This window comes from Mustela nivalis (genome assembly GCF_964662115.1).
Source record: "Mustela nivalis genome assembly, chromosome: 4".
NCBI classification, from domain to species: domain Eukaryota; kingdom Metazoa; phylum Chordata; class Mammalia; order Carnivora; family Mustelidae; genus Mustela; species Mustela nivalis.
In genome coordinates this window covers 54,056,460-54,071,735 of record NC_139023.1, presented here as the reverse complement: position 1 = coordinate 54,071,735, position 15,276 = coordinate 54,056,460, and the positions used below count along the sequence as shown (strand labels likewise).

General features: G+C 34.0%; 1 protein-coding gene across 12 annotated transcripts in view; it reads right to left on the bottom strand.

Annotated features, from left to right (window-relative positions):
• LCORL (ligand dependent nuclear receptor corepressor like) overlaps positions 1–15,276 on the bottom strand; it is a 161,649-nt gene that overhangs the window by 56,718 nt on the left and 89,655 nt on the right. For 9 of the 12 annotated variants that reach the window (XR_014311093.1, XR_014311094.1, XM_082728421.1 and 6 more), the window contains one exon: positions 3,343–3,594. The exons of the other annotated variants lie outside the window; for them this stretch is intronic. Coding sequence is in view for 7 of the 9 variants with exons in the window: in XM_082728421.1 (XP_082584547.1) it covers positions 3,343–3,594 (252 nt within the window). In the remaining 2 variants the exon portion in view is untranslated. The remainder of the gene's footprint in view (positions 1–3,342; positions 3,595–15,276) is intronic. 12 annotated transcript variants of the gene reach the window in all.

The window sequence follows — 15,276 nt, the reverse complement described above, 5'->3', positions numbered from 1 at the left end:
TTACTCTTAATTTGATAAACAATTTTATTATAGATTTGTCAGCTTTTGTAGAATTTTTCTTATCTATTAAGATGATATGTCTCGTCTCTTTTCTTTTTGGCAATGTGGAAAATCATAGAGGTTTTTCAATTGTGGAATCATCTGTGCTTCCCTGTCATTATTTATTATGTTTTTATACTTCACTATATTCAATTTGCTAATATTTATTTAGGATTTTTGTACCTATGTCTGTAAGTAAAACTGGTTTGCACCTTTTCTTTCTTTTGTTATTTTTGTCTCTTTTTGGTATAGAGATTAAAACAATATTTCTCTTTTCTTTAAAACAGTCTGTAAAAGACAGAAATTATCTATTGCTTTAAGGTTATATGAAGTTTACCTACAAAACCATCTGATTGATAATTTAAAGATTTGTAAGTTAGACCACCCAAAAATATTCACGTAGATTAGCCAATAGATTTATGGATTACATTATCTGATTTGAATAAAGTAACTCACAGAATGAACAATGAGCTTAAATGTATATGGTTAGAATACTACGAAAAATGTAAGCACCAGCAAATAAAAGTGGAACACTGCTACTGCTAGTATAAGCACTTAATTGATTATAGGTAAGAACAGTGAAATCAGGCCAAAAAATTTAATTCCTTTTCTTTTTAAGATTTTATTTATTTATTATTAACTATTATCTGAGAGAGAGAGAGTCAGAATAAGCAAGAACCAGTGTGGGGAGGGACAGAGGGAGGAGGACAAGCAGAATCCCTGCTGAGCAGGGAGCCCCAAGACGTGACGCAGGAGCTTGATCCCAGGATTCTGAGATCATGATGTAACTGAGCTGAAGTCAGATGCTTAACCAACTAGGCCACCCACGTGCCCCCAACCCCCAAATTTTAATTCTTAAGAAAACCATTTGAACTATGGATTTATATCCTCTATCATCACTAATAAAATTCTCCCAAAGTCCATACTGTGTAGTAACATATTGGTAGTGAAGTCATGATTAGCAAGTTATTTAAAAATTGTTTATAATATCTTTATTTCAACCTTAAAAATTTTAATTTATGGAAAGATTAGTACAGATATTGGTGTACATACATAAACACACATGCATATACAAATGCATCAAAGGATATGTGCTCCTTTTTTTTTTTGGTTTTGTTTTAAGATTTCATGTGCAAGTATGCACCACAGAATGGCTTTACAAAAAAAAAAACTAATTTTATTACTCATTGCTTGAAGCAATCTAGTAGCTTTCTGTGGCCCTAAGAAAGTCAAAATCTTTAATAATTCTTGTGTAACTTTCTCATAATTTGGTCTCTATTTCTTTGGCTCATTCTATTAACATTCTCTCCCTTGCCCTCTATACTACAAGCCACACTAGACTAAATGATTCCTATAATCATGTAAGATATGAGGTAATCCATCAAAATCATCAAGAAACTATTTATTTAAGGTACAGATTTATCCACTATCATTACTCTTTTCAACCTTCAGATGAAAAGGATGTTCACATACATATCTGTGCACTTTTGCCGAGAATATAATTACTTGGGTTTGCCTTATCACTTACGTTCATAGAACCAAAGAATGTAAGGAATGGAAATTTACTTTTAAAATGTCATTTATTCCAACAACTCATCTGATGCTTCTGAATACCTCTAATGATAAGGCAACCACTTTCCACTTGGAGAAATGTCTGATCCTCAGAAATATTCTTTTGTATATGGACCTGAAATCTGTTTCCATTTAATTTCTAGATCCTAATTCTACTCCCTGGGCTATTCAAATAAAGTTCTGCCCTACTTTAATATAATGAGCACACAAATATTTACAGATCACTATAATGTTACTGCTAAGACCTCTCTTCTGAGGTAGTAAAAAAAAAGGAGGTACAGAGTATGGAGGCCAGTGTTTATCTTTTATGAGTCTGTTAGCTCAAATTTAATTTTCACATTGCTCTAATGAGTTTGCTATTATTATTAATGCCAAATAACAATGAGGAAACTTAAGGCTCCAACAGGTAAAGTTACTAGTTCAGTAATTAGTAGCAGAGCTGGTCAACCACAAGTATGTCAGATACAAAAACCTATGTTTTACTCTCTTTAGAACACTGAACCGCCTTTGACAAGGAGCTATAAGAGGATATGAAACATGGAAAAGCCAAAAAAAAAAAAAAAAAAAGCAAAAGCATGTATAATTCTAAATATCCTCTGCTTTCTATTTTCCAAAATTCTATGTGTTGATATATTTTTCCCTTAAGCCTTAAACTTATTTTATTAAAAATTAATGGTTTCAGAAGTCTTCAGTTCAGTCAACAATTGCTAATGACTTCTAGGACTTAGTAACAGAAACCTTGTAGATTTAATTAGTATTACATCAACCGGAACTTGGTATATTTAATGATTTCTTAAAAACAAATGTTTTCGGGGCACCTGGGTGGCTCAGTGGGTTATTGACATTTCTGTCTAATAAACTAATTATTATTTTAATATTTCTCAGATCTTTCCACATAACTAAACTTCCATGAACTAAAATTAGGCAAGCAAGAAGAGAAAATCATTTCCATATTTCATTTCTTAATTTTAATGTTTTATACAATGAAAAAATTACCTTCTTTAAACATTGACTAGATACTTCATTAGAGCCCAAACACACAGTGCCTTCTGTGATCAAATCTAATGCTGATATTTTCCTGGCTTCACGGACTGACAACACTATCCCTAACCTGTGTTAACAAAAGGTATCTGTTCTCTGTTCTCTAGGCAAACACTTATTTGGCATCCCCCACAAACACTTATAAGGCCTTTCCTTCCTTTCCTCTAGATTCATGGCTCTTTTTTAATCAACTATCAGATAAGACCAACATAGCCTTCGTCATTCAGAATTCTTATGAAAAATGTATCTCTATATATTTAATTACATGATTATTTATCATATATACTAACTTTTCTTTTTCCTCAGTTACATCATAAATAATTGAAGAAAAATCATTTCTTAAAAATTTTTCACTTAGGTGTAAAAAACTGAACAGTAAGTGCTTAGTGTTCTTAGCTGTAACATTTTAAAAATAATTTATACATCTCCTTATTTGTATTCTTTGCTTTTAAGCTGCTAGTGAAGATTCTCTCGCCATACATTTTATTGTGAAAAGAAACCAAGGGCAACCCAAATTTCCTCTTCTGTAAACAAAGTCAAATACAAAATTCAGCACTTCTCTCTAGTTCATATCACATAAGCTAATTGCAAGTAAAATTATTTCTAAAATAAAATTTTTATGAATGTAAGGTTTATGTATATTAAATATTAAAACATAAAATTATGAATTACACACACACAAAATCTTACCTTGCTGAGTATTTTGTTCTTGCATTCGATTCACAGTGAGGTCTAAGGGGCCTTCCTGCTCTTCCTGAAGGGAGTTTTCTGCTTGATTCATTTGGATACTTTTACATATTAGACTTGGTCCAATTGAACCATTTCTATTTTCTTGAATTTTACCACTTTTTGAAATATACTCAATTGCAAACTGACGTATCATCTTTTTCATTAATTCCTGAGCAACTAAGGGAATGTTAGGATCACAGTTCTGAGGAAGATCTAGGGAAGAAATAAACATGATAGGCATTAAAAAAGAGAAATGGAAAATATCAATACTTAAACTTATTTTATTAAAAATTAATGGTTTCAGAAGTCTTCAGTTCAGTCAACAATTGCTAATGACTTCTAGGACTTAGTAACAGAAACCTTGTAGATTTAATTAGTATTACATCAACCGGAACTTGGTATATTTAATGATTTCTTAAAAACAAATGTTTTCGGGGCACCTGGGTGGCTCAGTGGGTTAAAGTCTCTGCCTTTGGTTCAGGTCATGATCCCAGGGTCCTGGGATTGAGCCCCACATCAGGCTCTCTGCTCAGCAGGGAGCCTGTTTCCCCCTCTCTCTCTGCCTACTTGTGATCTCTCTCTCTCTCTCTCTGTCAAATAAATAAAAAATATTTTTAAAAACAAAAACAAAAACGTTTTCCAGGGCCCCTGCATGGCTCAGTCAGTTGAGCATCCCACTCTTGATTTTGACTCAAGTCATGATCTCAGGGTTGTGAGATGAATCCCCAAGAAGGGCTCCCTGCTAAACGTGGAGCCCACTTGAGATTCTCCCTCTTTCTCCCCCTTTGCCCCTCCCACCACAGGCACCCACATCCTCTCAAATAATTAAATAAACAAAATCTTCGAAAGACAACAATAAAAAAGACCAAATATTTTCAGTCTCAAACTAAAATACAGACAAAGAATTAAACATAGAAGCAGAACAGCTTATTTTCAGGGTTTAAAACACTTAGAATGTGAACATAAATTGTAACTGAGCAATTTGTAACTTAATATACAAAGTAATTATATGCATTAGCTATTAAACAAAACTCTTATAAAATCTTGTAACTCTTTATAAAACATATACTCTTATAACTATTTATTACCATTAAATTGTTCCATTCTGTCAAATCTGTATTCCATATATAAACCAAATGTCAATCAAAAATTTCCCTTTCTTCAAATTATATTGAGAAATTTCAATCATAAAGAAAAAATAAGAAAAAAAAGTGATACAGGCAGCCTCCACCAAGATTCAAGAATTGTTAGTATTCTTTCACATTCACTTTTTAAACTTCTTTTATTTGCAGAACCACTGAAGGTACAGTGGAGAATTATGTTATTTCACTCCTTAATATTTCAGTATGCATCTACTAAGACTCTCCTATAAAAACAGCAATACCATTTTTGAGGGTCTTAATCAATCCTTGACCCCAAAACATCTTGATCAGCTACAACTATAATGAAGGTCAGTAGTGATACACACTTCTGCTTGTAACTTGTACAAAAGCTACAACAATTAATGATTTTATATAAGAAGTGTAGAATAAGGACAGACAACTTATAAACAATAATAGTGATAGGAGGTTTGGTATTTGAGGAAGGTGGCTGGTGGTGGCTTCTTCACACACACACTTCTGGCCTCACTTCAATCCTTTTATTTACTCTGCTCCTTCAGAGGCAGAACTATTGGTAAATTGGGAAGGATGACTATGTAGATGTGATTAGGCTCCATACCTCTTCCTTTTAGAAGTGAAACTAGAGATACTAATTCTTTGCTCCTTAAATATCTTAACTCTTATCCATGCAGATCAGTGTTATGTAAATAGGCCTGCTTTGATCCAGGAAGACTGAATGAGTAAGTCTTTTTAGTTCTGGAGTTCAATATTAGCTGGAGCACATGTCTAAGAAATCTGCAGCCAAGTTCTCCAACTAACATCTACAGTTACAGATACATGATTCTAAAATGCAAGATGGTTTGAAAACATATACTATGTGGAGGTGAGGAGAGGCAACAAACGACTTCCACCATGACTATCTCCAAATTTGGTAGCAAAATGTGATCTGGGCTAAAATGAATCTATTTATGATTCTGCAGAAATATCAATATATTTGATCACAGCATGTTGTTTTGGAGATGTTACAAAATAAATATCCTTATATGACCTCTTTCAAAAGCAAAAAATTTTGAATTCTGAAAAAACATCTGAGAGAAGAAACTATGGGCAAAAAAAATGTAGTATTTTAGCCTTCACATTTATTCTTCCTTTAGAATCCCGTAGGGAAGAGAGGCACTATTGTTCTTTTTTTTTTTTTAATTTATTTTTTATTTATTTTCAGCATAACAGTATTCATTATTTTTGCACCAAACCTAGTGCTCCAAGCAATCCGTGCCCTCTATAATACCCACCAACCTGGTACCCCAACCTCCCACCACCACCCCCGCCACTTCAAACCCCTCAGATTGTTTTTCAGAGTCCATAGTCTCTCATGGTTCACCTCCCCTTCCAATTTCCCCCAACTCCCTTCTCCTAACTCCCCATGTCCTCCATGCTATTTGTTATGCTCCACAAATAAGTGATACCATATGATATTTGACTCTCTCTGCTTGGCTTATTTCACTCAGCATAATCTCCTCCAGTCCCGTCCATGTTGCTACAAAAGTTGGGTATTCATCCTTTCTGATGGAGGCATAATACTCCATAGTGTATATGGACCACATCTTCCTTATCCATTCGTCCATTGAAAGGCATCTTGGTTCTTTCCAGTTTGGCGACTGTGGCCATTGCTGCTATAAACATTGGGGTACAGATGGCCCTTCTTTTCACTACATCTGTATCTTTGGGATAAATACCCAGTAGTGCAATGGCAGGCTCATAGGGAAGTTCTATTTTGAATTTCTTGAGGAATCTCCACACTGTTCTCCAAAGAGGCTGCACCAACTTGCATTCCCACCAACAGAGTAAGAGGGTTCCCCTTTCTCCACATCCCCTCCAATACATGTTGTTTCCTGTCTTGCTAATTTTGGCCATTCTAACTGGTGTAAGGTGATATCTCAATGTGGTTTTAATTTGAATCTCCCTGATGGCTAGTGATGAGTGAACATTTTTTCATGTGCCTGATAGCCATTTGTATGTCTTCATTGGAGAAGTGTCTGTTCATATCTTCTGCCCATTTTTTGATATGATTGTCTGTTTTGTGTGTGTTGAGTTTGAGGAGTTCTTTATAGATCCTGGATATCAACCTTTTGTCTGTACTGTCATTTACAAATATCTTCTTCCATTCCGTGGGTTGCCTCTTTGTTTTCTTGACTGTTTCCTTTGCTGTGCAGAAGCTTTTGATTTTGATGAAGTCCCAAAAGTTTATTTTCGCTTTTGTTTCCTTTGCCTTTGGAGACATACCTTGAAAGAAGTTGCTGTTGTTCTTATGTACTGGAAAAGGATTTAGCTATATGCTGGAATCTTAGCCACCCTTATGAACTTAGGGTAGTTACATATCCCTTCTAAGTTTTAGTTTCTCTGTTCATAAAAATGGAAATGATAATAGAACATTCAAAATCATAATAGGGCCTGCTCACAGGATATTTTAAGGTTATGTAAGAATGTAGATAAAATACTAAATTCCTGTACTTGGCATTTTAACAGTCTAGGAAACATTCGCCACTAAGATGTAGACTGAGCAGTTATATTTTATTTAAGTCACAAAATGCCAAATAAGTAAAGATATTAACTAGATTAATATAAAATTACAAGCTAATTGGGAAAATACAAAGGACCTAACTTCTAAGTATTTTGATACTTTTTGGTCCAGAATAGATAGTATTAGCACAAGTACCCTAAATGATGCAGATTACCAAAACAAGAAATTTCCATGTTGTATATAAAAACTCCCATTTTTAAAAATAATTTCTTGATTATTACCTCCAGGCATCTTTGAAGGCTTCTATGAACATTCTTCTCCATCTATTTCTCAACCTAATTTTGCTTTGTATTATGTGTTAAAAGGAGATATTAGATTTACTTCTAGGTATTTTGTTTAACTGTGCTATAATTTATTGAATGTCAACTTGTAAATTAAAAATAATTAAATTTACCAAAAAAGAACAGAAACATACTTGGATTCATATCATTAGACTGGGGCTACAACTTTAGGGTTGAGTTTAGAGCTAAGTTTAAAAAGTTTAAAGCAGAATATATTGTGCCACTCTATTTTTTGTTTTTTCATGTACTCAGTTTTTAGCCCTCTATATTGGGGAATAAGTGTATGTTTATTAATTAAGAAAAGAGACAAAGAGACAAAAAATGCTGCTGATTAGCTAATGAGCCTTCTAGATTATGTCTACATGCTGTCACAACCATAAAAAAGCAAAGGAGTTAACTAGAGATACAGAACAGGAATTGTAATGTTTCCAAAGGTCAAGCAAGTAATAAGTATTTGGCTGGAAGAGAGAATGCTGCCACGTGGAAATAGTGTCTACTGTCTCCAAGAAGACAGAAATAACTTATTTTTTGCCTTCTTAATTTTTCAAACCTAATTAATTCAAAAGTTTTAACAAGCTTTTTGTAATAGTCAGTTTCAAGATAGTCCTCAATGATTTTAACCTTCTGGCTTCATTCTGTTGTGTAGCCCCTTCCATGTTATATCTGCGGTGGCATGGGTGATTGACAGCATACTAAAGAAGTCTGTCATTTCTAAGATCAAATTATAAAAGAATGTGGGTTCTATCCTGGATACTCTTGACTGTTACTATTTGCTGTTACCTCCCTCCGCCATCCCCTCCTCTGTCTGTCAATATCTCTTATCACTCATTCTGGAGGAGGCCACACTGTTAGAAGCTCTATGGAGAGGCTAACATGGAGAGGAACTGAAGTCCCCTGCAAACAACCAGTGAGTGAACTTGAAAGAAGATATTCCAGATCAATGAAATCCCAGATGACTGTAATCCTAGCTGATCCCATCAGAGCAGCCAAATATACAGCTATGCTACTCTGTGAGATTCCCAGCTCAGAGAAAATATGAGATAATAAATGTTTGTTTTAAACCGCTAAGTTTGGGGACAATTTACTAAATAGTAATAATAAATAATAAAGATTTTGTTACATGTTAGTGGGATGTTATTGTAATAAAAATCTAAAATGTAGGATTGGCTTTAGAACCAAGCAGTGGGCTTTGGAGAAAATTAAGGTACCAAAAAGTACCTTAAGTTGTTAATAGGAGCTTCATGGTTTTTGATAAGATGTGTAGGGTGAGGATTGTAAGACAATGAGGTAAATGTTACTGGAAAGTGGAGGAAAGAATATACTTATTTTGTAAAGACAGAAAGTTTTGTGTTGTGTGCAGTAAAGTTTTCCTGCTGTGTGCAGTAACTTGGAAAGCAGAAAATGTGCCTAATAAATGGGGTAATCTATCTAGGGAAATTTCTAAGCAAAGCAAAGTGCCCTCTGGTTTCTTTGTGCTAATTATAGTAAAATGTAAGAAAGGAGACAGACTAAAGGAAGAACTGTTAAACAAAAAGAAATTAGGTCTTTATTTTGAAATTTTTCAGATGCACAGATAGGAAATGAGGCTAAAATTAAGAAAGGTTAAATTAAGACCAAATCAGGGAAATAGCCAGGAAAATAGCTTAAAAAAAATGATTTGTTTCCAGATTTGACTTTCTTAATAATGTCATGGGACTCATGTGGATTTTTTTTTTTTAAGATTTTATTTATTTATTTGACAGACAGAGATTACAAGTAGGCAGAGAGGCAGGCAGAGAGAGGAGGAAGCAGGCTCCCTGCTGAGCAGAGATGCGGGGCTTGATCCCAGGACCCTGGGATCATGACCCGAGCCGAAGGCAGAGGCTTTAACCCACTGAGCCACCCAGGCACCCCTCATGTGGATTTTTAATTTTATTTGTGTGTGTGTGTGTGGGGGGGGTGTCATTCCTTTATACTGAAGGACTCTGTAGTTAACCAAATCATTTCAGGAAGTGTCTATTCAAGAATATTGGCTAAATCTCAGTAAGAATAGTAAGCTGTATACTGTTTTAAATTGCTTTATTCCCATCCTCCTTCCCTACTGTTGAGGAAGCCTGTCCCAGGGCAAAGAAGGTAGGTAGGGGAGGAGAAGGTATGGGAAGGGAAGAAGAAAGAAAATAAACAGTCTCAGAAACCTGTGGAATACCATCAAGTGCACTAACATTCACAATGGTAGTCCCAGAAGGAGAGGAGAGAAAGAGACAAGAAGCACAAAAGATAGCTCTTTCTTTGGTCTCATTGTTAGTGTATAGAAATGCAGCTGATTTCCGTGCACTGATTTTGTATCTTCCCACTTTTCTGAATTCCTGCATGAGTTCTAGCAATTTTGGGGTGGAATCTTTGGGGTATTCCACATAGAGTATCATGTAATCTATCAAGAGTGAGAGTTTAACGACTTCTTTGCTGATTCAGATGCCTTTTATTTCCTTTCATTGTCTGATTACTGAGGCTAGGACTTCCAATACTATGTGGAACAACAGCGGTGTTGTTCCTGACCTTAGGGGGAAAGCTCTCAGTTTTCTCCATTCAGAATGATATTTGCTGTGGGCTTTTCGTATATGGCTTTTATGATAGCTGAGGTATGTTCCTTCTATCCCTACACTGTGAAGAGTTTTAATCAAGAAAGGATGATATACTTTGTCAAATTTTTTTCCTGCATCAATTAAGACGATCATATGATTCTTGTCCTTTCTTTTACTGATGTGATATATCACGTTGATTGATTTGTGAATGTTGAACCACCCTTGCACCCCAGGAATAAATCCCATTTGGTCATGGTAAATACTCCTTTTCATGTACTGTTGGATCCTACTGGCCAGTATCTTGGTGAGAATTCTTGCATCCATGTTCATCCACGTTCTCCTTTTTGGTGGGGTCTTTGTCTGCTTTCAGGATCAAGGTAATGCAGGCCTCATAAAGTTTGGAAGTTTTCCTTCCATTTTGCTTTTTTGAAACAGCTTTAAAAGAACAGGTTTTAATTCTTTAAATGTTTGACAGAATTCCCCTGCGAAGCCATCCGGCCCTGGGCTCTTGTTTGTTGGGGGATTTTTGATTACTGCTTTAATTTCCTTGCTGGCTATGGGTCTGTTCAGGTTTTCTATTTTTTTCTGTTTCAGTTTTGGTAGTTGATACATCTCTAGTAATGCATCTATTTCTTCCAGATTGTGTAATTTATTGGCATATAGTTGCTCCTAGTATGATCTTATAGGTGTACTTCTTAGGTGTTGGTTGTGATCACCCATCTTCCATTGATGATTTTATTTATTTGGGCCCCCCCCCCTTTTTTTTTGATAAGTCTGGCCAGAGGATTTATCAATTTAATTAATTCTTTCAAGGAATCAGCTCCTAGTTTCGTTGATGTTTTCTACTGTTCTTTTGGTTTCTATTTCATTGATTTCTGCATCTTTATTCTCTTCTAGGTTTAGGCTTTATTTGCTGTTCTTTCTCCAGGTCCTTTAGGTCTAAGTTTAAGTAGTGTATTTGAGATCTTTCTTGTTTCTTGAGAAAGGTTTGTATTGCTACATACAATATAAAGAGACACTTTAAATTCAAAGGTTCACATATGTTGAAAGAAACAGGATAAGGGAAAAAAAAGACATTATCAAAATATAACCAAAAGGAAGCTGGAGTGATTCTACTAATATCAGGCAAAATCTAATCTAAGACAAAAACGTCAATAAAAACAGAGAAGGTCACTTTTAAAGGTTCAATCTCTAAGAAGATCTAATATTTATAAACATATATGGACCTAAGAACAGAGCCCCCAAATACATGAAAAAATCACAGAATTAAAGGAGAAAGAAAACATTCAATATTAACAGTTGTAAACTATTAAAAAAAAAGCCACTTTAAAATCTATCTATCTATCTATCTATCTATCTACCTACTTATTTAGAGAGCTTGCACAAGTGGGGGGAGTGGGAGAGGGAGAGAGAAAATCCCAAGTAGACTCTACACTGAGCAGATACCTACTCAGAGCTCAATCTCACAACATCGAGAACATGACCTTAGCCAAAATCAAGAGTGGTACACTTCACTGACTGTGTCACCCAGGCATCCCTAAACCACTTGCAATAATGGATAGAAAATCCAGAAAGAAGATCAACAAACAGAAGACTTCAACAACACTAACAAACATATGCAGCATTCCATCTCAAAACAGCAGAATACATAGTTTTGTCAAATGCATGTAGAACCCTATGACCCAGGAATTACACTACTAGGTATTTACCCCAAAGATACAAATGTAGTAATTCAAAGTGGCATGTGCACCCCAATGTTTATAGCATCAATGTCCATAATAGCTAAACTATGGAAAGATGTCCACTGACATTAGAATGGATAAAGAAAATGTGGTATGTATATACAATGGAATATTACTCAGCCATCAAAAAATGAAATCTCGCCATTTGCAATGGCATGGATAGAAATAGAGGGTATTAAGCTAAGTGAAATAAATCAATGACAGAAAGACAATTATCATATGATCTCACTGATAAGTGGAATTTGAGGAACAAGGCAGAGAATCATAGGGGAAGAGAGGAAAAAAACGAGATAAGACAAAACCAGATAGGGAAATAAACCATAAAAGACTCTTAATCTTAAGAAACAAACTGAGGGTTGCTGGAGGGGAGGGGGCTAGGACGAATGGGGTGGCTGGGTGATGGACACTGGGGAGGGTATATGTTATGGTGAGCACTGTGTATTGTATAAGACTGATGAATCACAGACCTGTACCCCTGAAACAAATAATACATTATGTATCAGTAATTTTTAAAAAAATGCATGTAGAAATTCTCCAAGACAGACCATATGGCAGGCCACACACACAAAAAGGTGAAAAACATAAAAGGTATGGTCTCCAAAATCAAAGGAATAAAACAAGTAATAAAAGGAAATATGGAAAATATACAAATGTAAAAACAAAAACAGAAACAAAAAACCCCCACATATTCCCAAACACCTATTGAGTAAAAGACTGTCACAAAGAACATTAGAAAATACTAGAAGTTTAATAAAAAGGAAAACAGAACATACCAAATGGTATAAGATGCAGCTACAGCAGCACTTAGAGGGCAATTTGTAGCTGTAAACACACATTTTTTTTTTTTTAAGAAATTCAAACCAACAACCCATTAAGAGAAAATGAATTGAAAACTAAACCCAAAACAAGCAAAAAGGAGGAAATAAATAAAATGTTGTAGCAGAAAAGAAAAAAAAAAAAAACCCACAACATAAAGAATAGAAAAACAGAGAAGCTCAATGAAACTAAAAGTTGGTTTGAAAAAAATCAACAAATTCACAAACCTTTAGCTAGACTGGCCAAGAAAAAAGCTAGAGAAGATTTAAGTTGCTACAATCAGAAATGAAAGAGACATTACCACTAACCTTAAAGAAACACAAAACAGAACCAAAAAATACTATAAAAAATCATATGCCAACAAATTAGTTATCCTAACTCATGTAACATTGTATATTAACTATACTGGAATTAAAATAAAAATAACAAAGTTTTAAAAAAGAAAAAAACCCTCAAATTCCATATCCTAGATAAAATGGCTAAATTCTAGAAAGATAAACTACCAAACTGACTGAAAGATGTAACAGAAAATGTAAATAGACCTTTAAAAAAAATTGAAATAATGACTAAAATACTTGTCACAATGAAAAGCTCAGGGACAGATTTCTGAGGAAATTCTATTAGATTTTTAAAAAATTAACACCAAATCCTTTATAAACTCTAAGAAAGAGATGAGGAAGGAACACTTCCCAATTCATTCTATGATAGCAATATTAGCATTATATCAAACTAGACGAGGAAATCACATGAAAAGAAAACTACCATGCCAAATGAAAACTAACCATTATAATGAGACACAAAAATCCTAAATAAAATACTATCAAACAGAATCTAGCAACACATAAAAATAATTATACACCAAGAATCTACCCCAAGAATATAAGGTCAGTTCAACATATAAAGACCAATCAATCATTATAATAAAACGTTAATAAAAGACAAAAGCCAAATCTTCATAGATGTAGAAAAGCACTTGAGAAAATCCTGCAAGCTTTTATGCTAAAAACACTGAACAAGTCAGGAACAGAAGAAAACCACCTCAATTTAAGAAAGAGGGCCAATGAAAAATTCACACATAACATCACATTTAATAGTGAAAGAAAACTTTCCACCTAAGATCAGGAACAAGACAAGAATATATGTTCTCACCACCTCTAGCCAACATATACTGGAGGTTCTAGGCAGGGCAATTAAACAATAAAAAGAAATAAAAGGCATTTAGATTGGAAAGATAGAATTAAGGCTCTGTTTGTATGTAACAATCTTTAATTTTTTTTTTTTTACTTTAATTCCACTATAATTAACATACAGTATTATATTAGTTGCAGGTGTACAAAACAGTGAATCATAACAATCTTACATATAGAAATTTCTAAGGAATCCAAACAAAATTTTTGAGCTAATGATTAAGTTTAGAAAGGGTACAGATCAAATATCAATAAACAAATATCCATTTTACTTCTATATAATGGTACTAAACAATTCCAAAATGATAAAAGAAAAAAATTCCATTTACAACAGGATCACAATGAAACAAAACAATGAAAAAAACTGTATGCTAAAAATGATAAAACTTAAAAACAACCCAAACAAATAGAAATACATCTAGTGTTCATGAACTGGAAGATGTAATATTGTTAAGATGCTTAATACTCCCCAAAGAGATTCAGCACAATTCCCATCAAAATCCTAGCTGGCATTTTTGTAGAAATTGGCAAGTTGATCTAAAATTCAGATGGGAATATAAGGAATCCAGAAGAGAAAAAAAAAAAAAAACTTGAAAAAGAACTAAACTGAAGGGTTAGCACATCCTGATTTTTAAAATTACTATAAAGTGCAATAATCAAGACAAGTGTTATCGGCATAAAGTTAGACATAGAGATGAATGTAGTAGAACTGAGCCCCAAAATAAACCTTTACATTGATAGTCAATTTATTTTTGATATGAGTACCTAGACCATTCAATGGCAGAAAGAATAGTCTTTTCAACAACAGTGCTGGGACAACTGGATATTTAGATACAAAATGAAGCTGGATCTCTACCTCATACAATATATAATAATTAACTGAAAATGGATCAAAGACCTAAATACAGGAGCTAAAACCATAAAAATCTTAGAAGAAAACATATGTGTAAATCTTCATAACCTTGGATTAAGGTGACAATTCCTTACATATGACACCAAAAGCACAAGCAACAAAAGAAAAAAGATAGATCTACTGGATTTGATCAAAATTAAAAACCTTTGTATTTCAAAGTACACTATCAAGAAGTGAGAAGACAGTCCAAACAATGGGTATTGATATTTATAAATCATGTCTGATAAAAGTCCAGTGCCACAGTATAGAAAGACCTCTTCTTACAAATCAACAATTAAAAAAAAAATCCCCAAATAAAAACTGGTGAATGATTTTAGGAGATATTTTTGCAAATAGATTACTAATAGCCAATAAACACATGAAAAAGATGTTTAACATCATTGCTCATGAGGGAAATGAAAATCAATACCACAATGAGATACCATTTCATACCCAAAAAGAGCATTATGATAAAAATGCAGATAAAGTGCTCATGAGGATGTAAAGAAATCTGAACCCTCAAACACTGCTAGTAAGAATGCAAAATGGTGCAGCCACTTTGGAAAACACACTGGCAATTTTTCAAAAATATAAACATATGATCCAGGAAATTCTACTCCAAGTCATATAACCAAGAAAATGAAAACATATGTCCAAGCAAAAATGAGTGCATGAATGTTCATGGTAGCATTATTCATTAACAACCAACAAGTAGAAACAACAGAAATGAACTGG